Source organism: Astatotilapia calliptera, chromosome 11 (genome assembly GCF_964374335.1).
Source record: "Astatotilapia calliptera chromosome 11, fAstCal68.1, whole genome shotgun sequence".
NCBI lineage: Eukaryota > Metazoa > Chordata > Actinopteri > Cichliformes > Cichlidae > Astatotilapia > Astatotilapia calliptera.
The window spans coordinates 22,295,694-22,317,658 of record NC_137432.1 but is presented as its reverse complement, the minus strand read 5'-3'; the positions used below and the strand labels follow the sequence as shown (position 1 = coordinate 22,317,658).

Here is a 21,965-nt window from a genome sequence, read left to right as displayed (position 1 = left end):
TACAAAGCATATTTACATGCTTAAGGTTTTGGATTTTGATTTGTTTGTTTTTGGTTTAATTTTGTACTGTTCTTTTTTTCTTTTTCTTTTTTTTAGTTTTGCCTCTGTGCTCCACCACAGGGGATTATTTTGAATCAAACAATCAAGATTAGATCGATGTGCACACTTTAACTGAAGGGGTTTAACTGCAATTTTGAATTAATTGTTTATTTTTATACACAGTCCCCCATTTGCCTCAAAAGCAACGGGGTAATTGACTGACCAGCAGTTGCATGGCCAGGTGAGGCCTGTTCCTTGTCATTCCATGAACAGATTCAGCAGGATCTGGAGTTGATCCCATGTGTTGAAGTCATTTTGTTAGCTTTGATAGCTGTTCATTGGAACAAAGAGATGCCATGCGAGTAAAAGAGGACAAACAAAAAAATCTTTAGCTGTCCAAATCAAAACTCCGGTTCCTTCTCAAACAGCAGGTATGCATTGTCAGCTCAGTAATACCAAGAAGCCTGAAAGACTGGATGATCAAAATATTCTTTCCATAATTAAGAAAAACAGCTTCACAAGTTGCAAGCCACTTCCAGATTAGACTTTTCCAGGAAACATCCCTAAGAGTTTCTCCAAGCACAGAAGTGGGATATTCTTCAGTGGCCATATCCTGATGACCTGATCTCAACCCAACAGGGCCATGCTTTTTATTTATTGAAGATAAAAACTGAACTGACCTTTGATCTAAAATCTATTGTTGGAGGTGTACAGAAACTAAATTATGAGAAAATGTGTTAATGTCTAAGTATTTGAGAATCTACCTGTGAACTAGAGAACTAAAACACTGAATCCTCTTCAGAGCTACCAAAACATTTCATGACAAGGCCGTGGGATTGTGAAACTGTGGCCCCTCAAAAAAAAAGCACTGAAGACTAAAATGCTACTGGACAGAGCATGCTGCAGGTGGTTTTAACTGAAAGTGGAAACACCTCCACCCGCTTCCTCATACCCAACTTGACCACATGGCTCTTCAGGGGAAAGGAAAAAAAAACACTGCTAGTGCTCACTTGTCCTGTACTCACTCATACATACACACGTACACACAAACACACAGATGCTCACACACCATTAAGGTTTTAAAAAACTTTGGTAGCATTTCCATCTCAATTTTACTGAGGTTAAAGCTATGAGGGGCCCTGAAAAGACCACCAGGCCTGTACTGTGATGAGCCCATACACTCAGAAACCACACATTCGACCAAACTGTGTGAGAACTAAAGTTAAAGGCAGTTGAAAGTCTGTATGGCTTGTAGACCTTAAACCACTAATTGACTGCTGCATAAAAACTTACTTGACAGGATCTACTAAAAAGCAGAACAGAAAAAAAAATTTCTTGAAAATAATTATTCTCATATTAACTTTAAACAGTCACTTTTTGCAGTTGTGCATAAAACCTCTTTACAACAGAGGCACTCTGTTTAAAGGTTTAAAAATATTCTCCTAAATGACCAAGAATTTTTAAGATTTCATGACCTGTGGTTCTTCATATATATGTCTGTGTGTGTATATATATATATATACACACACATTTATAAATCTCTCTACGCTCTCTTAATAGACTGACTGCGATGTTCAGACCCTTGAGCAGCACTGAATTTTAAAAACACATAGACACACAAATCTGTAGTGGAAATCACTGCATGAGCCCAGGAAGGCTGCACTCTAATTCGCAAGGGGTCATTCAGCATATTCTTGCACCTGATGCCCTTTCTGATGCAACCCAGTCTCCTCCCAGGATTAAACCAGGAATCTTTTGCTTGTTTGGCAAATGTGCAAACCACTATATTATAGAGCCACATATAGAACATTTCTGAAAACCATACTTTATCATTGCTTACAAAAATTAAATTATGTACAGTTTTATTTCATTTATATTAATATTATTATTTATATAGCACTAAATCACAACAACAGTCACCTCCGGGCGCTTTACATTGTAAGGTAAAGATCCTACAATCAGATGACCCCCCTATGAGTAGGCACTTGGCAACAGTGGGAAGGAAAAACTCCCTTTTAACAGGAAGAAACCTCCAGCAGAACCAGGCTCAGAGAGGGACAGCAGCCATCATCTTTCACTGGTTGAAGGTGAGGGGAGGAAGACAGGACAAAGACAAACAAGTACCACGCAAAGAAAACCATCTGTACCTTCCCCAGGGCTGAGCTCATTTAAGGTGGAGTGTGGGATAGTGGAAAATCAGCCTGTGGACTGAGAAATCAAGATGTTAAATATTAAACTGCAAGTCTTCCAGGCAAAAGAGTATAGGGGCCATCCAGATTCTTATCTTTGTGTTATCTTATTCCAATCCCAATGTGTCCAACAGCTAACGCTTGGATGGAATTTGATCATGCAACAGGAGAAAGATCCACAGCAGCAAAACAGAATGACTGAAAAAAGAAAAATAATCAAGGTGCTGCAACAGCCGAGTCAAAGTCCAGGCTTGAACAAGACTGAAATGTTGTTGTGAGACCTTAAGAGAGGTGTGCATGAATGAGCCTTAATGAACTAAAGGAACACTGTTAACAAGAGTGAGCCAAAATTCCTCCACCATGACGTGAGAGACTGACAAAAGCAAGAAGAGAATAAATACTTCAGGTTATTGTAGTTGATTCTACAAGACGATGAATTATGGGGTGTACTCTGCTTTTTAACAGGGCTACACAGACACCAATACAATCTTTGTTTTTCATGTGACTTTAAATGTGACAAAACAACTATAAGGTAAAAACTAATCTGAAATGAAAATATAGCTAAACTAATACTTTTTAATTGGGTTGCACTGCATAATGAACATTCACATTTGATGTCATGGTCTCAGCAAGCCATTTGAAAGTCTATGTAAAGTTACAAGCAGGAAGGCTTTGCTCTTATATATTGCTGGTTGGACATGGTGCATTATGACTTTAACTTAGCTCTGAAAGGTCAGGTAGTCATCGTACATATTTGATATTATATATATATATATATATATATATATATATATATATATATATATAGATATATATATATATATATATATATAAAGTGAACCTGCTACCTCCCTAAAAAAAACTAATCCCACATATAATATTTTTATGTTTTGGAGTCATTTTGTAATTGCTCCTCAGTTACAAGATGCCAGCCTATTCGGGAGGTATGTTGTCCTCAACCTATAGTCAGTACAGTATGGGTTTAATCAAAAACAGTACTCTACATACTCTCAGGTGTCATGTTTTGTAGAACTGTGGTCTGCAGTGGCTGCTAGAGCAGCACTGATCTCTGTGATGTGGACTGTGTTACTTATTATGGCATACTGCGGCATCCGTCAGCCGTTTCTGAATGTAGAAACGCGTTCAAAGTGTCAGAGTGAACGAGAATAACCAGCTCGTGTAAAAAACAGCCAGTTGTCGTGACGATTTTGGGTTTGAAGTCCTCGTGCCTTCATTGTATGTCATAATTTCTCATGGCATGCAAATTCACACCCCACATTCAAATAAAACCACAACCACCACACGGGGGGTAACAGTTTACAACCCACACATGAAAAACAAAACTGTGTAACATTTGTGATGTAAGGGGCACAAAACTTCAAGAATAAATTTGGAACCCATTCGTCCTTCAGTTGTGTGATTTACTGACAAAAAGTAGTAAGCTGATGTTGTATCACATATATTTCAGTATCCCTTAATTAAACCTTTCAACATTTACTACACAGTGTTTACTATTAATAGTATTAACCTATGAATATCATTAAGTTCAGCAGATTACCACAGAATTATTTCAAGATTAAGTCTGACGGTATCCACTCAAATGTAAAGATCATCAGTTTCAAAGTATCCCCAAAAAACGTTTTATTTCTCAATGCAGATTATTTAACTCTGACAAACACACCACCTGCATGAGCAACGCAATACCAATAGAAAAGGCTTTTTTGGAGAAAATAAAATGATAAATAAATGAACAGTACATTTAAATCAATAACATTGTTCTCAAATACAGCAGTCTTAATTAAAACCATCAATACTGCATCAATACCATCAATACTTCTGAATTAGTTCAGTAAATTTGTTCATGAGTTAGTAACATGAAGGAGCAGCAGTCAAGTAGAGCTAAGTATCAGATCAAATGCAACATATTAGTAGTATAAATAGAAGGTTAACTTTTTTATTTAATATAAGAGTTTCCTTCTATCACCTATAAAATATGTACATCCTTTTAATTAAAAAAAAACAACTAATGGCCCACTTAGACAAAACAAAAAAAATGCACACTGTTTCTGAAGTCTCCTTCTTCATAGATGGCTGGCTGGCGTGTTCGTGTCACCCTTTCATTAGTTGGCTGACGCCGATTGACACAAACAGTGCTGCAGAGAAGAAAACAGACAAGCAGATGTACCACTTACCAGCAGCTTTCACAGTAACATGTCCATCTGAGATTTTGTATGTGTGTGTGTGTGTGTGTGTGTGGGAGGGGGAAAACCTGTTGCTTTACCTGTTGCTTCTGTGTGCAATCTGGCGCCGTCAGCACTGGTCACTTTACACGAAACTAACGTTTTCCTGCCTTCCTTCTTATCCAGAGAGGATTCGATCAACACTGTACTTCCCAGCGGGATGGGACTTGGAACAAGACAAAATGATCAAACTCACAGTAAATGATCAAAGTAGTGCACTAAGAGGTGTTACTTTGTGTTAATTATATGTGTAATTATTCATATTTTGCTATGTGTTAAACAGAACAACTGGGCAGCCGAGCAAATGTCTGTTGGTCCGTGCTTGACCAAAGAAAGTGAACCGTTTGGGCTGACTCGGTGACACCGATGCTGCATATTTAATTTCCACAATGAATTATCTATGTGACATCATTCAGAGTCGATCTTCATTATACTGACTTGGAGCAGGGAGAAACCTTCATGACTTCTGCATGACCGCCTCAGTGATACTTCCATAAACCCTGCCCAGCAGCTAAATATGCTCCATGTTAACAAGCAGGACAACACACATGAAAACATCTAACATTTTTTTCCTTTAATATACTAAACAGTTTAATCCTCATATTTCTGTAAGGTGTGCTACATGTTCAATAAATATTCTTATCATGTACAATTTGCTGATTTTTGTTCTTGTACCTGCGGTAGTTGATGTTGAGGTTGGCAGTCATAACAGGTCCAGAATGCACACAAGCATGAGTTCCTGTCACGGTATCAATCATAGTGGCTATCGCCCCCCCGTGGACATTTCTGGAAGCACAGACATTGGTACATGAGACAGTAAAACTTATGAGATTTGACGGAACATTTAGAGTTAAGTCTAGCTAAAAATTCACAAGTCTTCCTTTATTTTTTCCCATTTATTTCTGCCACTTTGGGTTTACTGGAAAGCTGCTGGCTGAGAGGATGACAAAGAGAATGGAGTATAACAACGTGAAAAGCACAGACTTCGATAAGCTTGGACAGGAGTGTGTTATCTCACCCTGGTGGTCCCTCCAGAAGGTGTCCAGCCTGGAAAATGCACACACACCTTTGCTCCTTTTTGTTAGCAAAGATAACGTACTCAAATGCTGCCCCCGGGTCTCTGATGTTGCGGGTGAAAAGACGAGCTTTTGCCTGGATTATTTTGCTAAGGTATACTCCACCTGATGGGAAAGAACACAAGTGAACATTCAGCAGCCACGTTAAGCTTTTGGAGCTTTTGGAAATTCTCTTGTTCTTATTTCAGGTAAACTTTTGGGTCTGTATATTTACCTGCAGCATACTTCAGAGAACGATTGTAGCTTGGCAGTCTGTTCCATAGTCCACCCTGTTCCTCTCCTCCATCTGTCACTGCCTCACATTGGCTGTTATAATGTTCATACAGCTGCCTCATTTCTGTGCCCCATGAGGAGTTAGGAAGACTGAAGTCCCGGGGGTTGGATGAAAAGAGTGATGGAAGCGCTCGCTAAACAGAGAAATGAATTACAATGTCTGTTAGTAGCGAAAGGGTAATGACAAAGTGTGGATGTCTCATATAGATACCATATGGATGCTGCTTTAATATTTGTGGTTCTATTAAGTCAACGGGGGTCATGAAAACATTTTCCAAATGAGCGAAAAGTATTAAAATAGCTATATTTTGATATTGGATATTATATTTATTATATTTGATATTGGCAAACCAATGCAGCACCTTGATTCTTTTCTTTTTCAGCCATTCTGTTGTAGATTTACTGTTGTTGTGTTTGAAATCATTGTCTTGTTGCATGACTCAATGTCAGCTCCACTTTTGCTGTCAGACAAATGTCCTCACATTTGAATTGTTAATACGGGTACTGCAAGGTACCCAGCTCCTGTGGCTGAAAAGCAAGCCCAAATCATCACCGCTCCACCACTGTGGGTTTGAGGTGTTTGTATTCATATGCTCTGTTTCGTTTTTACCAAACACCTCCACTTTGGTCTCATCTGTCAAAGGGACATTTTTCCTGATATGTTTGTTCAGGTGGTACTTTGCTAACCTGAGCCATGCAGCCAAACTCTTTTTATAAGGAAGAGACATTCACTTGGCAGCCCTTCCAAGCAAACCCTATTTGCCATTTTCTAACTGCACTGTTATGAACTTTAATATTTATCATTATAACTGAAGCCTGTAGAGTCTGAGATGTTGCAATTTCTCTGAGCATTGCACAATCTGACCTTGGGGAGAATTTGTTGTGATGTCAACTCCTGGGAAGACTGGATACTCCTAACCAGCAAAATGCCAAAGCGTCTGCCTTTATAAAGATCTTAGGAATTGCTGATAATTTAAAATCGAATAAATCTGTTGTCTTACTTCCATTAGGAGAATTTGACTGATACTTACCCTCCTAATTCTGTTTGTATGCCTGTGTGTTTGAGGTGCATATGTACACTTGCATGCATAGAGACATTCTGCTATTGTAAATGACCTTATTGCCAACTAGTTGTTAGCACAAAGAGTAAAGAGTTAGAACAGGATAAGTTTCTTGATGTAAATGTGGAGATTATTATGATCTTATAAATTCTAACTCATATAAACTCGAATACCTAATTCCTATGGAAACAGTCAGGACGTAGATTTTAGTAGTACTTTTTAACAGGAAGAAGTACGGAAAACCTTCTTCACATGATTGTATGTTATTATATTTAGCTACAACACTATTATTTGTTACTGTTTACATGTTTGTCATAATGAACTTCATTTTTCACTTTCTTTTTATTGTTTTTCTTAAAACGTTATATAGGGGAGATGGAGGGCAAAAACAAAGCAGAACACAAAAAGAAAAAGAACTGAATGAACTTCATTTTTAATTGTGCTAACAAAATAATTTTCCAACTCTTCGATAAAGTGTTTCTTATGTTATCTGTGATGATGTTGACCTCTGTGGTCGTGTTGTAGTGACATGGCCTGCTATTTTAAGTTGTAATCACTACGTTATAGTCATCTTAAATAAATGTGTTCGTTTGTTGTTGTTGTTTTTGCGACAAGCTAACAAACTCTCACGCTGGCCATGTGTTTTGTTTTGGTTTTTTAGCTGTACAGTCACAACACTGGAGAAACATCTGGCAGGAGTGAGGAGAACATGACACGGCAAACAACTCACATACAGCATGAAAAAGTATTTCATAAAATACGGCTCACAGATCTACCTACCACCATACTCTTCAATGAAACGCTGGCAGGGAGGTTGCTGAGTTCAGACTTCATGAATGCGAGTGAACCGAGGCTCTGAAAGCCCCTGAGTATTCGACCCAGTCTCCTTGCCATCTGTAAACTGTCCCCGCGGTGATATCTTCTATATTCTGAGGTAGATAAATGATCCTGTAACTGGTCGTTGAGAGTTAGCTGGCAAATGCTTTCGTCAGTTAGCGCCCAAACACACTACGGTCGCTGCAGTAAACACTGGTCTGTTTTAAAATAAAAGTGACTTAACCATCTTTGACTCGTGTTTATGTTCCACAGAATAGGAATACGTCCTATGGCGGGTGTCACTGCTATTATTTTACCGGTGACTTTCATTTGTCAAGATCAGGCTGTAAACTTCCGGCGTGAGGGAGTTCTGCCGTTGCGTCGTTTGGGTACAGTCACGTGCCGTACAGATTCCAATATGATTGGGTGTCAAATAGAACTTTTTTTCTGTTCCCGTGGTAACCACCATTATTTTTTCTAACTTTTCCGAGACAAAAAGACAGATTTTAATGGTTGATTAAGTTTAAGTTTAATAGTGATTAAGTTAAAAAAAAAAACAAAACTTTATACATTTGTAGAAAACAAGTAAATAGTTTTATAAGAGAGACTTAGATCACATGGGGATTAGACAATAAAAAAATTAATAGAGTTATTATTATATATTATTATTTTTCTGTAGCTTTTTTACTCATAAAGCTTAGAGATTAAAGTACGTAACATTTATTTTATTAGAAATATAACTTTCTTTACTTACGCATATTGCAATATTTGGAACTTATTTCTGGTATAGCACATATAAAGTTTTTAATCTATATTGTTAACTTAGCTAATGCAACGCAATTTTAAAAAGTAATGTGCAAATAAAAATCTAAACGTAAGAGACAAGATAATAGATAATAGTTTACTATCTGCAACTGTTACTGTCCTACCACATCCCAAAGGTGCTTTATTGGATTGATCTCCGGTGTCTGTGGAGGCCATTTGAGTACAAAGATGACTTGAACTTTGTGACATAGTGCATTATGCTGCTGGAAGCAGCCTTCAGAAGATGGTTACACTTTAGTCACAAAGAGATGGTATTAAGGCACCCAAAATGGGACAAGAAAGTATCCCAATAAACATTTCACCACAATCGCCAATCCGAAGCATTGACACAAGGCAGTTTGAATCCATGCTTTCATTGATCCAAACTTTCATGTAGTTAACACCAAATTCTGACCACATCATTGAAATGCTACAGCAGACATCAAGACTCATCACACCAAGCACCATTTACCAGGTCTTTTATCGTTCTATTTTTGGTTCAAATTGTAGCCTCGGTGTCCTGTTCTTAGCTGAGGGTTGTGAAGCCCAGTATGGTCAAGCAGCCTGGTCAGTCTGCTCTGACCTCTGGCATAAACAAGACATTTTCACTCAGAGAACTGCTGCTTGCGTGATATTTTGATGTACGTGTACAGTGACAATAAAGGGCTAATCTTTTCTCTTCTTAAGACTATTCTCTGTAAACACTGGAAATAGTTTGTGTGGGAAAATCCCAGCATGTTGGAGATTAGCTGAAGCCGGTAAAGGGAACTGCATGAACGCAAAGGTAAAGGTAAAACAATATCACATCAACTAAAAAGTCCTAATTTTTTCTCAGGGTCTGATGGAACCCAAATCATAGCTAAAATTAAGGAATAATGGACTTGTGTTCAAATACCACTCCAAGTAAATTGTTATGTTTCACTGTGTAGGTAAGCTTGATGTGGAATGGGTAACAGAAATGTGATACTGTAAAGTTTGATTTTAGCCATACAGCTACCAAATGGACAGAATGTACTTTTGATTTAATGTATTTAATGCTTCATTTTAAACTTAAACACTTCTTTTATTTCCATAAGCTGGACTTGGAGTTTGGCAATCTTACAGGAGGAAAGGTGGACCTCTTTTTGCGAAAATGGGAAGCCAGTATCATTCCGAAGCTCAAATCAGTTGCTGCCCTGGAAACAAGAACCCCCCCCCCGCCGTGTGTTAACACACCTACCTACTCCCACCAGTTGGTGCCAGTCGTTGCAGCCTTTTTTTGCACTGGTATGTATTCAGTAAAGTTCTTACGGTTTACCTGAGGAAAGCATTTGTCTACACCTCACTGAATACTTCTCTAAAAATCTATCTTTATCTTCCCCATCTCCAAGCCTGGAACAAGTATTGCATCGCTTTGCAGTGATCCTGAAGCATCATCCACAACACACCAACCCCAGCTGATATGCATCGGTGATCTAAAGAGGGCAACCAGGCAGTACATCATTGTTGCTAAGAATGACAGAGTAACCATTTCTCTGAATGATGGCCTGACGTGTGCTGTGGATAAGCTTTTCAAACTGTACTGGGTATGTAACTTGTCCTATCCAGCACCACTTGGCTCCGTCTTCACCTTCTTTGAGTTTGTCTATGACCTGCCGCTGTCCACCCAAAGGAAAACCAAAGTACTGGAGCTGATTGCACAGATTAAAGGATGCAAGTAAAATGTTCACCTGTCCAAAATGTAGAGAGTCTCTGTTCACAGAGGTGAGAAACCTCATTTGGCATCTTTGTCAAATACACTGCTTATCAGGACTGACCATTTTTATACCTATGCAGTGGAAAGGACAGACAATATGAACTGATTGGCTGAAATTTTTGATTTTCGTATTTAAACCCAAGGTACAAAATTGTATAACCTGGATGCTATATTCGCCAAAATGTATGTTTTTCTGTTCGCATGCAACTGCACATTTGTTAAATGTTGACAATTTGTTGAAGATGACAATTGTTACCTTTAAAATTTTTAATTCATGTATTGTCTGGATTATATCAGAACATTATATATATAACACCCAGCACGCCCCTGCGGGCGGTTTATCCTTCAAGCTCGGGTCCTCTACCAGAGGCCTGGGAGCTTGAGGGTCCTGCGCAGTATCTTAGCTGTTCCCAGGACTGCGCTCTTCTGGACAGAGATCTCCGATGTTATTCCCGGGATCTGCTGGAGCCACTCGCCTAGCTTGGGAGTCACCGCACCTAGTGCTCCGATTACCACGGGGACCACCGTTACCTTCACCCTCCACATCCTCTCGAGCTCTTCTCTGAGCCCTTGGTATTTCTCCAGCTTCTCGTGTTCCTTCTTCCTGATATTGCTGTCATTCGGAACCGCTACATCGATCACTACGGCCGTCTTCTTCTGTTTGTCTACCACCACTATGTCCGGTTGGTTAGCCACCACCATTTTGTCCGTCTGTATCTGGAAGTCCCACAGGATCTTAGCTCGGTCATTCTCCACCACCCTTGGGGGCATCTCCCATTTTGACCTCGGGACTTCTAGGTTATACTCGGCACAGATGTTCCTGTACACTATGCCGGCCACTTGGTTATGGCGTTCCATGTATGCCTTGCCTGCTAGCATCTTGCACCCTGCTGTTATGTGCTGGATTGTCTCTGGGGCATCTTTACACAGCCTGCACCTGGGGTCTTGCCTGGTGTGATAGACCCCAGCCTCTATGGATCTTGTACTCAGAGCTTGTTCTTGTGCTGCCATGATTAGTGCCTCTGTGCTGTCTTTCAGTCCAGCTTTGTCCAGCCACTGGTAGGATTTCTGGATATCAGCCACCTCCTCTATCTGCCGGTGGTACATACCGTGCAGGGGCCTGTCCTTCCATGATGGTTCCTCGTCTCCCTCCTCTTTCTTGGGTTTCTGCTGCCTGAGGTATTCACTGAGCACTCGGTCAGTTGGGGCCATCTTCCCAATGTATTCTTGGATGTTCCTTGTCTCATCCTGGACTGTGGTGCTGACACTCACCAGTCCCCGGCCCCCTTCCTTCCGCTTAGCGTACAGCCTCAGGGTGCTGGACTTGGGGTGAAACCCTCCATGCATGGTAAGGAGCTTTCTTGTCTTTATGTCAGTGGCTTCTATCTCCTCCTTTGGCCAGCCTATTACCCCAGCAGGGTACCTGATCACGGGCAGGGCGTACGTGTTGATGGCCCGGATCTTGTTCTTACCATTCAGCTGACTCCTCAGGACTTGCCTGACCCTCTGCAGGTACTTGGTGGTTGCAGCCTTTCTAGCGGCCTCTTCATGGTTCCCATTTGCCTGCGGGATCCCCAGGTACTTGTAACTGTCCTCTATGTCTGCAATGTTGCCTTCTGGTAGTTCAATCCCCTCAGTTCTGACTACCTTCCCTCTCTTTGTTACCATCCGACTACACTTCTCCAGTCCGAACGACATTCCAATGTCATTGCTGTATAGCCTGGTAGTGTGGATCAGTGAATCGATGTCTCGTTCACTCTTGGCATACAGCTTGATGTCATCCATGTACAGGAGGTGGCTGACAACTGCTCCGTTCCGTAGTCGGTATCCGTAGCCAGTCTTGTTAATGATCTCACTGAGGGGGTTCAGGCCTATGCAGAACAGCAGTGGGGACAGAGCATCTCCTTGGTAGATCCCGCACTTGATGGTGACTTGTGCTATGGGCTTGGAGTTGGCCTCTAGTGTTGTACGCCACATCCCCATTGAGTTCCTGATGAAGGCTCTTAGGGTCCCATTGATCTTGTACAATTCTAGGCATTCCAGTATCCAGCTGTGGGGCATTGAGTCATAGGCCTTCTTGTAATCAATCCAGGCAGTGCACAGGTTGGTCAGTCTGGTCTTGCAGTCTCGGCTGATTGTTCTGTCTACCAGTAGCTGGTGTTTTGCACCTCTGGTATTCTTGCCAATTCCTTTCTGTGTCCCGCTCATGTATTGACCCATGTGCCTGTTCATCTTAGCCGATATGATGCCTGACAGGAGCTTCCATGTAGTACTGAGGCAGGTTATTGGTCGGTAGTTGGAGGGGACCGGTCCCTTCTTGGGGTCCTTGGGGATCAGGACCGTCCGGCCTTCAGTTAGCCATTCCGGGTGTCTCTCGTTAACTAGCAGCTGGTTCATTTGTGCTGCCAGACGCTCGTGGAGTGCAGTCAGCTTCTTCAGCCAGTAGGCGTGAACCATGTCGGGCCCTGGTGCTGTCCAACTCTTCATACTGGAGACCCTTTCTTGGATATCTGCCACTGTGATGGTTACTGGACCCTGTTCAGGGAGGTCGCTGTGGTCTGCCCTCAGATCCACTAGCCACTGAGCATTGCCGTTATGGGTTGCATCCTTCTCCCATATGCTCTTCCAGTATTGCTCCGTCTCCAGCCTTGGTGGTGCTGTTCTCTTGCCACTGAGAGTACACCTTTGCTGGTTCATTCTCCTGCCTTCTATCTCTCTGGTGTACCTCCTCAAGCGGCTGGCCAAGGCTGTGAGTCTTTGCTTGGCAGTTTCCAAGGCCTCAGGTATGGACAGCTTGCTGTATTTCTTAGGCACCTTATTTGTCGCACCTTTCTGCAACTCCGTTAGTTGGCTAACCTCCCTCCGTGCTACTTTGATCTTGCCCTCTAGCCTCCTTCTCCATGGAGGGTACTGCCCCTTGTGGCTGTTCAACTTGTAGCCAAGCATCTCACTGATCACTGCTGCCGTATTGTAGATCAGCTTGTTAGTGTCGGTAATCGTGGTTGTAGGTATTGCCCGTAGTGCTGCATTAACATCATCTAGCAGACCTTCTGAGGGTACTTCACGTAATCTTGGTAACCGGCTACGGGGGATCCAGGTTTCAAGCTTGGCCATGATCCTATTTTTCAGGTCAGTTCCTCTCGCACTCAACGATCCTTCTCCTATCGCACTTGGGGCTATGTACCCAATCTCGGGTGGGGGTGATGATATCTCCCCCCTGACCTGGCGTCCTGACTCCTCCTTGCCGTAGCATTTGTGTTGTACCTCGTCAATCTCTAGCTGTGAGAGCAGTCCCTTCTTTCGAATGTTGGAACACTGAGCTACTAGTTGTTTCGCCGTCATTGTGGATGTTGGGTATCGAAGAATCCATAGGTCCCTCATCCTATTCATGTAGCCCCTTCCGCCGGGGTTACTTGCGTAGTAGCATTCCAACAACGCCCTGTTTTCGTCCCTTGCCCACCGATGCCTTCTTGTTCCAGTAGCCCACTTTTCGTCAGGGTGCCCTGGTTCCTCAACACCTGACGCGGACCTTGTTGATCCGGGCGACGTCCGAGCCGGCATGCCTTCATATTTATCTGTCTCGCTCATGTCTGCGGTAGGCTTGCTTAGCATAGGGGGTCTAGCCTTAGGACCCTTACTGGATACAGACGCCCCAGGCAGGAATCGAACTTGCGATCCTCTGTTCCAAAGGCGTGTAGTTTAACCACTACGCTATCCAGCTGCTCAATATATATATATATATATATATATATATATATATATTTTTTTTTTTTTTTTTTTTTGACATTTTAATGATCTAGAGAGATAGAAAGCTAGTCGGATATGAATTTTGTTTGATTTTGTCAAGTAGAAATTGTGATATAGCTTTGGCTAAAATTTAATTTAAAACATTTTAATTGAAAAGATTCTGACAGCTGTTGTTCATTCAGTTTGTAATGATTTATAATATGCCAAATAAAAAATGGAATTCAATAAATGTATAATATATACCCATCTTTTTTCTCCTTTTTTAAAAAAACAATTGAAATGTACACATTTTAACACATCTTTGTGTCAAAATAACACATCCTTTACATTTTTTAACACAGAAGATGTGTTAAAGGAGTAGACACATTAATTGTGTTAAAACTGACACATCATGTGTTGTCCCTAATATGATGCAGCACATGTGTTAAAATTTAACACATGATGTGTCAATTTTAACACATCCCTTCTAAGAGTGCAGCTCAGCAGCTTCTGAAATACTCACACCTGCCTGTCTGGGACCAACAACCCTGCCACCTTCAGAGTCATTTAAATCACTTTCCTTCTTCATTCTGATGCTCAGTTCTAACTTGAGCAGGTCATTTAAATGTTTACATGCCAGAATGTTTTGAGTTGGTGCCAAATGATTAGCTATTCGGATATTAATAAAAAAGATAATAAGATGACATTTTAAAAGTTTGCAAGTGGGTGGAGGTTGAAGGAGAGGTAGCAATTATTTCTGTAACAACTTTCAAAAGAACAACAACAGCAAAACAAAACATTTAGAATATTAATGCATTATTTATAATAATAATTTGTGATTATCATATGTTTGTAATTGATTCAGTGTCGTTATATACTTTACAAATACAGGTTATTTTCAATACAAGGCTATACAAGTCGAATTTCCCAGAGGAACCCACCCGAGGGATTAATAAAGTTCTATCTTATCTTATCTTATCTTATCTTATCTTATCTTATCTTATCATGAAACCATAAGGAAAGGCATCTTGCCTGCAGATTAGCTGAAGGCGGTAAAGGGAACTGCATGAAGGCAAAGGTAAAGGTAAAACAATATTTAGAAATGAGCAATAATAAGGTTGCGCTTGTTAACTTATAGGAACTTTAGGAACACAAAACGCTTTATTTAGTAATTGTACATCCATACAGCACTCATTAAACCCACAATAAATGCTTTTGCCAATCTAATTTCATACAAGACGTTTTGTAACAAGTTCAGTGTACTCAGATTGTACTTTTAATAGTTTCCTCCAAACAAGATCCCCTGTAAGAAAGTGTTTCCTCAGTTGTATCAGCACAATATCAGTAACATGCTCTGTCTTAACCTAGGTTCTGCACTAGGGGGAGTTAAAGGAGCATTAATTTGAACAGACGTGATAATTTAGGTTTTGCCTCTTAAATCTAAAATGTTTTATCATTTTGGCTTCCTTTATATTCAGAGTCGTATTAACTGATATATACAATGCTTTTACACTTTTACACACAGTGCATCTATTTTCTAGACTGCTTAAAGGTCTGCTGTTTATGGCCCAAAGCATTAATAGTACATCAAATTTATAAAAACCAAACAGAAACTGAATAAAATCTGGGTCCGTGTGTCCTTTAAAAAAACTATCTGGTTTATTTTACTACAAGAAATTACAGGAACTATTTTAGCAAAAATATTGTTTCCACGATCATAAAACCAGTGCAAAATAACTGCAAGGTCGCTTTTTCATTACTGCCTGAGCTAAAATGAAAGTGTTGTACATTGTTACAATAATAAGTGAACTTTTGCTATTTTTTATTACATTCGAAAGAATAACTAAAAAATAGTAAAACATAATATGATAAAAGGAGACACTACAGTGTTTCACATCAGGTACCCAACCATAGCAGTTAAACAGCTTCTGCAGGGGTTATTTCAGCTCGAACACACTGTCACAGAACGCTCAGACAGACGTGGCAAACGTTGATATGAGGGTCACTTTAACCAAACCATAATCTTTCCCTATAACTAACCAAATAGTTATTTCTATTATTTACATTGCTTATTTCTATTGTTATATCATCATATTAGGCGCAACATTTTGAGCACATAGAATTTTTGTCGGATGATCCCCACATTATACATTACAAATACAACCTTCATTGCCTTCTTATGAAATGAATTCTATTTCTCTATTCCACATGTCTGTATACTTGTTCTCTGAGTGAATGCACAGAATTTCTTTTCTTTTTTTGTTATTATTCCATAATAACCTTAGAGGTGATACAAAACTTGGATGCACAAATATTTTTCTGAAAAAGTTGGTAGTCATTGTTGAACAGTTCTGAGGTGACTTCACTGTGATTGTTGAAGATTTTCACACAACTTCCTGAAAAATCAAGAAATCAAAAGACAGTTTTCAGTTTTGCAATAGAGGCGTGTTAAATAGACTTGTACAGTAGCCCCCAGTAGTGATCTATGGTAATCCAATTTATTATTGACGATGCATGCTGGTGATTAAAATCTTACCGTCCTTTGTCCTTGGTTGTATCAAGAAAGGCACAGACTGCTTTATCTCTATTAAAAATCTCCTCTTTCAAGCTCTGAATGTTCTCCTGGGCTTTACTTTTAGCCGCTTCATGATTGTCTGAGACAATAAAAGATAATAACATATGAGAGTGTAAATGTATTATTTGAAACTGGTAGCTTTGCGTTCCAAGTAAGCCCGTGTGGCTCAGTGTTGCAACAGCTGGTTTTACAGGTTTTTCATAAAGGAATGTAAAAATGAAACAGTTCTTTTTCTGCTTTTATAGACAATTGGGGGGGGACGACACCCAGTGCATTTAAAAATGCAAACAGAGAAATGCTTGTCTTATTCTCCTATGTGATCCATATCATTGTATAGAAGCAAACATATTTGTAGATCTGTCAGTCCAGAGCTCATAACAACAAAGCAGAACTTAAACAGAAAGCTGGCTTACCTTTGAGTTTATCTATTTCCCCAGTTGTACTATCCCTCGTCTTCTCCGCCTTCTCCTAATGCGAAAACAAGTGGAAGTCAGCAGTTACGGTTTACTGCGGAATGAAGCTCAAATAGAGACAATCAAGCAAATACTTAAATGTATTACAGTTAGTCACATGATCATTTTCTTTTTTTCTTTTTGTTAATGTTTAGACTGCACGAGCATGCAAATGAATTAAAACCTGTGGAGAGTCGAAGTGCAATTGTGTGCGTGTGTGCGCCCGCGAGCCTTGCCTTCTCCGTAGTACAGGCCGCCAGACTTTTACCCGCGTCCTCCGATGACTTTTCAATTTCTGCCTTTTTCTTTTTCAGTTGTTCCACCTTTGTGTTGACGTCGTCCAGCGATTTCTGCAGCTCGGAGATTTTGGCTTTCAGTTCGACTATGCCTTCCTCTTTCCTGGTAACCTGCGCCGAGTTCTCCACTAAGCGGAATTTTAAGTGACTCAGGCGGAATTCCTGATGCACGACCTGGAAAATCAAGACACCCATCACAACAACACTCAGGCCAACTAACGCCATCGCCAGCTTCATCTTGGTTTCGACGGGGAGACACGGGATACACGATGAAGAACTCTTGAGGGTCACTTGTTCATCCCAGGTCTCCGACCTTGCGCACGCGTCTCCTTACCAGTCCGCCGGTGTGACGGGAAACTTGCAGGCTGCGTTACCTGCTGAACTGGATGGGCGTGACAAACCACCTGTTTCCTCCTGTGGCACTCCCTCTCTCTCGCTTGCTCTTGTTGGCAGTCACTTAAACAAACACTTGGGATGTATTTGCATCATGATCAGCCTATCTCGAGCCTTTCTCTTATAGGCCTAACATCTGCTGTTTGCTTTCAACATAGTACACACACACACACACACACACACACACACACACACACACACACACACACACACACACACACACATATATATTTATTTATTTATTTTAAAGAAAGGCAGTTCACTATATTTTCTACAGAACTATATGTGCATTTACCTTCGTACATAGTTTTTTGAATTATGGAGGTTATTATTTGGCCTACTAATTTATATACGTGTGTGTGTGTGTGTGTGTGTGTATACAGGCCTACATGCATGACCACATGCCTATTAAGGCAAACCAGTTTGCTCAAAGCCAACAGGCCCAACCTGTCTATCTTTAGACACGGCATGCTAGGAGAGGGCGTGTTTACTGACGAGCTCAGGAACAACCACAATGATTAAAGTCCAATCCAGGTAACAGCAGGTGACTCACTAATTCATTCACGGTGTTGCCAGGGTCACGCACAGAGCAACTTTGCTCGTGAACGTAGAAGAGGCCGCTCTGTAAGAAGATCCGCTCTTCACTTTCCACAGTAAAGGAAGGCTCTCAACGCCGGGCAAACAATGAAGTCATTTTTGCTACCTGCGACCATAGTGGTGTCGGTCGCTTTAGTGGGGATCATGAAACTGCGGAAAGGTGAGCACGAAAAATACGAGAAGCAGTTCAAGTTTCAGGATGTCAGACTGCGGGTTGCCTATGATGTGCTGGGAGAATATCAGAACGATAAGGCAGAGAAGCAGAACATGCTGGAAAAGGCCAGCACTGCGCATAAAGCGCTGGAGGAGGAGGTGAACGAGCTCCAGACCGACGGGGACAAGTCAAAGGGAGATGCGAAATCCTGCCAGGGAGACCTGGTGAGTAGAAATATTTATAATTATTAGGTTCACACAGTTGTATTCCTTTTGTTTCTTTGTAATTCTTACGGGTAGAGACAGCTAGTGTAACTCCCAAAACCCGTTCCACCTGTTGAGGAGCATAGGTGTACTCGGGTGCACTCAGAAAATCAGGCTTATCCGCCTGACAGTGGACTTTATGCCACCACTAAACTGAAGCTGATTTCCTACATTACTGTACAAAATATCAGTCTTTGACATCCAGCACCCCCGCTTTTGAAGATTAGGCTTAAAACTTGATAAAGTATATAGATGGATCCCGTAGCTATGCTGCAATGGGTTTGTGATTTCACTTCCCATGATGCACGTTTCTTCTTCACCACATTGCATCCAATTATTAATTAATATGAGTAACAGCGTACATGGTCGTTTGTATTGGCAAGTTCCTCATATGTAGGCTACGTAAATTTACTAATGATGCAGCACAGTGTTTTGATTTATAGCTTGTTTTGTCTTCGTGGTTTTTGAGGCCGTCTAATGGTTAATGCAAGAAGAAACACCTGTAAATTCTTCATCATGTGAACTGTTCTGGCTCAGTCATTTCTGATTTATGATATAACCCAATTCTAAATCTTTCTGCTGCAGCAGTAGTTTTGGCCTGTCTGCCTGTGGTTTCTTCCTGTTAAAAGGGAGATTTTCCTTTCCGCTGTCACCAAATGCTTACTCAGAGGTGTCATTTGATTGTTGGCTTGTTCTCTGTATTGTTACAGGGTCTGTGCCATATAATATAAAATGCCTTGATGTGATTGATGTTGTGATTTGGATCTAAAAAAAAATGATGATTTTTTTTTTTTGTTAATTCAAACAATATATTATAGCCTCTGCTGTATATATTGCAGGCCCTATTGGGAAAGTTAGCATACTCCTTCACCCAAAGAAACAGTAGTGGATGGTGCTTTCAACTGTAAGAAAAACAGCATGTAGGCTAGTGCTTATGCTAGGTCTATAAATGCTATATATCTTCTACATGCCACATTACCAAATGGAAGTGCCTTTGCTGTGTAGCATCATTGTGCATGTGGCTGAGGAGAAAGCCAAGCGAGCCACTATTTTACTCCACTTTGGTTCTTGTGGGTTTTTTCTCTCCAAATCATTTATATTTACATACTTATCACATTCACATTCTGCAAACCATTTGTGCAAATTTGATCTCTGTGGTTTCACCAGTGCTTTGTGTTGCTGAGCTTTTTCTTTGCATTTGCAGAAGACAATAACAGATGAGGTGGCAGCAGCAAAGATACAGTTAAAAAGTCTGAAAGGTAAGTGATGGTTTATGAAGTCTAGTGAATGAAAGTAGTCGTGTAGTTGGAAGTAAAGAAAGTAAAGACTTTTTTGTATGTTTTACTAAGCTCATACTAGCTTCGAACCCATCTTGTAATTTATAACACTTACAGCTCACCAGGAAAAAGAGAAGACGAGCTGGACAACAGAAGAAGACACTCTGAAGCAGGAACTAGCAAAATACAGCTCAGCGTGCCAGTTCATAAAAACAGATATTCCAGAAGCTAGGTATGGTTACCTCTTTGATTAACATAAATCAGCAGAGCCTACTATTATATGTATTGTGATATTGATGCACATATTATATTTTTATTGTAATTTTTTCTGTTAAAAGAACTCTGTGTGGAATACAAGAGCAACCAAAAGCTGAAGCCCCCAAACAAGAAGAGGCAAAGGGCGAGGCCCCCAAACAAGAAGAGGCAAAGGGCGAGGCCCCCAAACAAGAAGAGGCAAAGGGCGAGGCCCCCAAACAAGAGCAACCAAAGGCCGAGGCCCCCAAACAAGAAGAGGCAAAGGCCGAGGCCCCCAAACAAGAGCAACCAAAGGCCGAGGCACCCAAACAAGAAGAGGCAAAGGCCGAGGCCCCCAAACAGGAGCAACCAAAGGCCGAGGCTCCCAAACAACAAGAGGCAAAGGCTGAGGCCCCCAAGGCTTAAAAGGCTAAAGGAATTGGACCCATAAGATCAGGCATGGATACTAGTATCCTGGACTTGGTCTAATTTGGTGTGTGATATACAAAGCCTTCCCTGTAAAAGAGTTTGTCTGGATGGGAGAATATGTTCATTTAAAACCCATATATATCTTTCTCCCCTCAGTCATGTCGCTGACCTGTTACTAGTTGTACTACTCACTCTTCCAGCCTCTTGTTTCCATCCCAACTTTTAATATTAACCTTGTTTAAGAGGAACAATGTTTATCTGCTCTGGTTTAGTTGAATTCATGGCACAAAAGTAATGCAAAACTGTAAACTAACTATGTTTTGACTGATTGGTTGTATGCATGTAATATCTTGTAAACAGTATGCTTGAGTTTAGGTTTAAAAAATTTAAATGAAAAAAAATGAAATGCATGTCTTTTGGCATTTTCAAACAGTAGGGGGAATATTTCTGTAATGTAAGTTCAAAGTCTGCACAGCAGTCTTTTTTAAAATTAAGTAGCAGAATAATTACACAGAAATGCACTAAGAGTTATTATAGTGCAAAAAATCCTCAATTATATATGCAGGGCACATTATTGTTCTTAGAAATGGAACATCATGATCATTTGTGTGTGAAATGGAGTACTGTGGCATGCTGCAAATTTTGGTATCAATCAGATACCAAGTAAAAGGGACAATATTGCCAATACCAATAATGGTATCAATGCTTTTAGATTTATTACTTATAAAGGCAGCTTATGGAGGGAAGAGCCACGTGTCAAGACTTTTGAGATGAATCATCATAAGTTTGCAATTTCTGAACACATTTTAATGACCAGTAAATCAATGATTTTTACTTTCAACATCACACCTTTCAGCATTTCATGTTTTTAAAAAAAAAAAAAAAATTGGGATACCTGAAATGAAATGTACCAATCTCTAAAGCACTTTGAGTCAACTTCTCTTGTTTAAATGTGCTATAGGCTATAAATAAAACAGATGTGACAACACAAAAAGGTTCAGATATTTTTATATTGGGTGTTTGCGGAATATTTACATTTTTTAAAAAGTATTAATTTGACACAATCCAGTCGGCTACATACTGAACTAGAGGATAGAAACAAGGTATTGATCCTATCGCGCTAGTATTAATATGATACCACTACCAGCGCTGGTATCGATACTTGCTGTGCTTGCTTTATTTCCAGGCTTACTGACCGCTCAAAGTGCTATACACCACAAGTCACATACTCTTATACAGCACCTCATTCAACAAAGTTCAACCCCTGTATCTGCTTTACATCCACAACTAATTCAGAAAAAACAAGTAACCTAACATCTCTGGACTGTAGGAGGAA

The 21,965-nt window shown here is 40.4% G+C and overlaps 3 protein-coding genes across 3 annotated transcripts; 1 reads left to right on the top strand and 2 right to left on the bottom strand.

Annotated features, from left to right (window-relative positions):
• Positions 1-3,844: 3,844 nt before the first annotated feature.
• On the bottom strand, positions 3,845-8,074 carry them4 (thioesterase superfamily member 4). The gene is made up of 6 exons (XM_026161499.2): positions 7,659-8,074; positions 5,759-5,951; positions 5,487-5,649; positions 5,144-5,254; positions 4,510-4,634; positions 3,845-4,381 (listed from the first exon to the last, which is right to left on the bottom strand). The coding sequence occupies exons 1-6, from the start codon at positions 7,770-7,772 to the stop codon at positions 4,338-4,340; spliced, it is 750 nt and encodes a 249-aa protein (XP_026017284.1). The 5' UTR covers positions 7,773-8,074; the 3' UTR covers positions 3,845-4,337.
• Positions 8,075-15,098: 7,024 nt separating this feature from the next.
• On the bottom strand, positions 15,099-17,800 carry LOC113031733 (uncharacterized). Its single transcript, XM_026184091.2, has 4 exons — positions 17,223-17,800; positions 16,948-17,002; positions 16,496-16,613; positions 15,099-16,355 (listed from the first exon to the last, which is right to left on the bottom strand). The coding sequence occupies exons 1-4, from the start codon at positions 17,517-17,519 to the stop codon at positions 16,322-16,324; spliced, it is 504 nt and encodes a 167-aa protein (XP_026039876.1). The 5' UTR covers positions 17,520-17,800; the 3' UTR covers positions 15,099-16,321.
• A 358-nt stretch (positions 17,801-18,158) lies between these two features.
• On the top strand, positions 18,159-21,623 carry LOC113031729 (uncharacterized). Its single transcript, XM_080308299.1, has 4 exons — positions 18,159-18,650; positions 19,894-19,948; positions 20,084-20,198; positions 20,305-21,623. Exons 1-4 carry the CDS (start codon positions 18,360-18,362, stop codon positions 20,624-20,626), a joined length of 783 nt encoding a protein of 260 aa, XP_080164425.1. The 5' UTR covers positions 18,159-18,359; the 3' UTR covers positions 20,627-21,623.
• Positions 21,624-21,965: the final 342 nt, after the last annotated feature.

Coding starts and splice junctions, on each gene's coding strand:
- LOC113031733 (XM_026184091.2), bottom strand. CDS start 17,519: ATGAAGCTGGCGATGGCGTTAGTTGGCCTGAGTGTTGTTGTGATGGGT. Junction 17,003..17,222: donor CGGCCTGTACTACGGAGAAG/GCAAGGCTCGCG, acceptor TTTTCGCATTAG/GAGAAGGCGGAGAAGACGAG. Junction 16,614..16,947: donor GGAAATAGATAAACTCAAAG/GTAAGCCAGCTT, acceptor TTATTGTCTCAG/ACAATCATGAAGCGGCTAAA.
- them4 (XM_026161499.2), bottom strand. CDS start 7,772: ATGGCAAGGAGACTGGGTCGAATACTCAGGGGCTTTCAGAGCCTCGGT. Junction 4,635..5,143: donor CTCAACATCAACTACCGCAG/GTACAAGAACAA, acceptor TCTTGTTCCAAG/TCCCATCCCGCTGGGAAGTA. Junction 4,382..4,509: donor ATTGCACACAGAAGCAACAG/GTAAAGCAACAG, acceptor TCTTCTCTGCAG/CACTGTTTGTGTCAATCGGC.
- LOC113031729 (XM_080308299.1), top strand. CDS start 18,360: ATGAAGTCATTTTTGCTACCTGCGACCATAGTGGTGTCGGTCGCTTTA. Junction 19,949..20,083: donor ACAGTTAAAAAGTCTGAAAG/GTAAGTGATGGT, acceptor TAACACTTACAG/CTCACCAGGAAAAAGAGAAG. Junction 20,199..20,304: donor ACAGATATTCCAGAAGCTAG/GTATGGTTACCT, acceptor TTCTGTTAAAAG/AACTCTGTGTGGAATACAAG.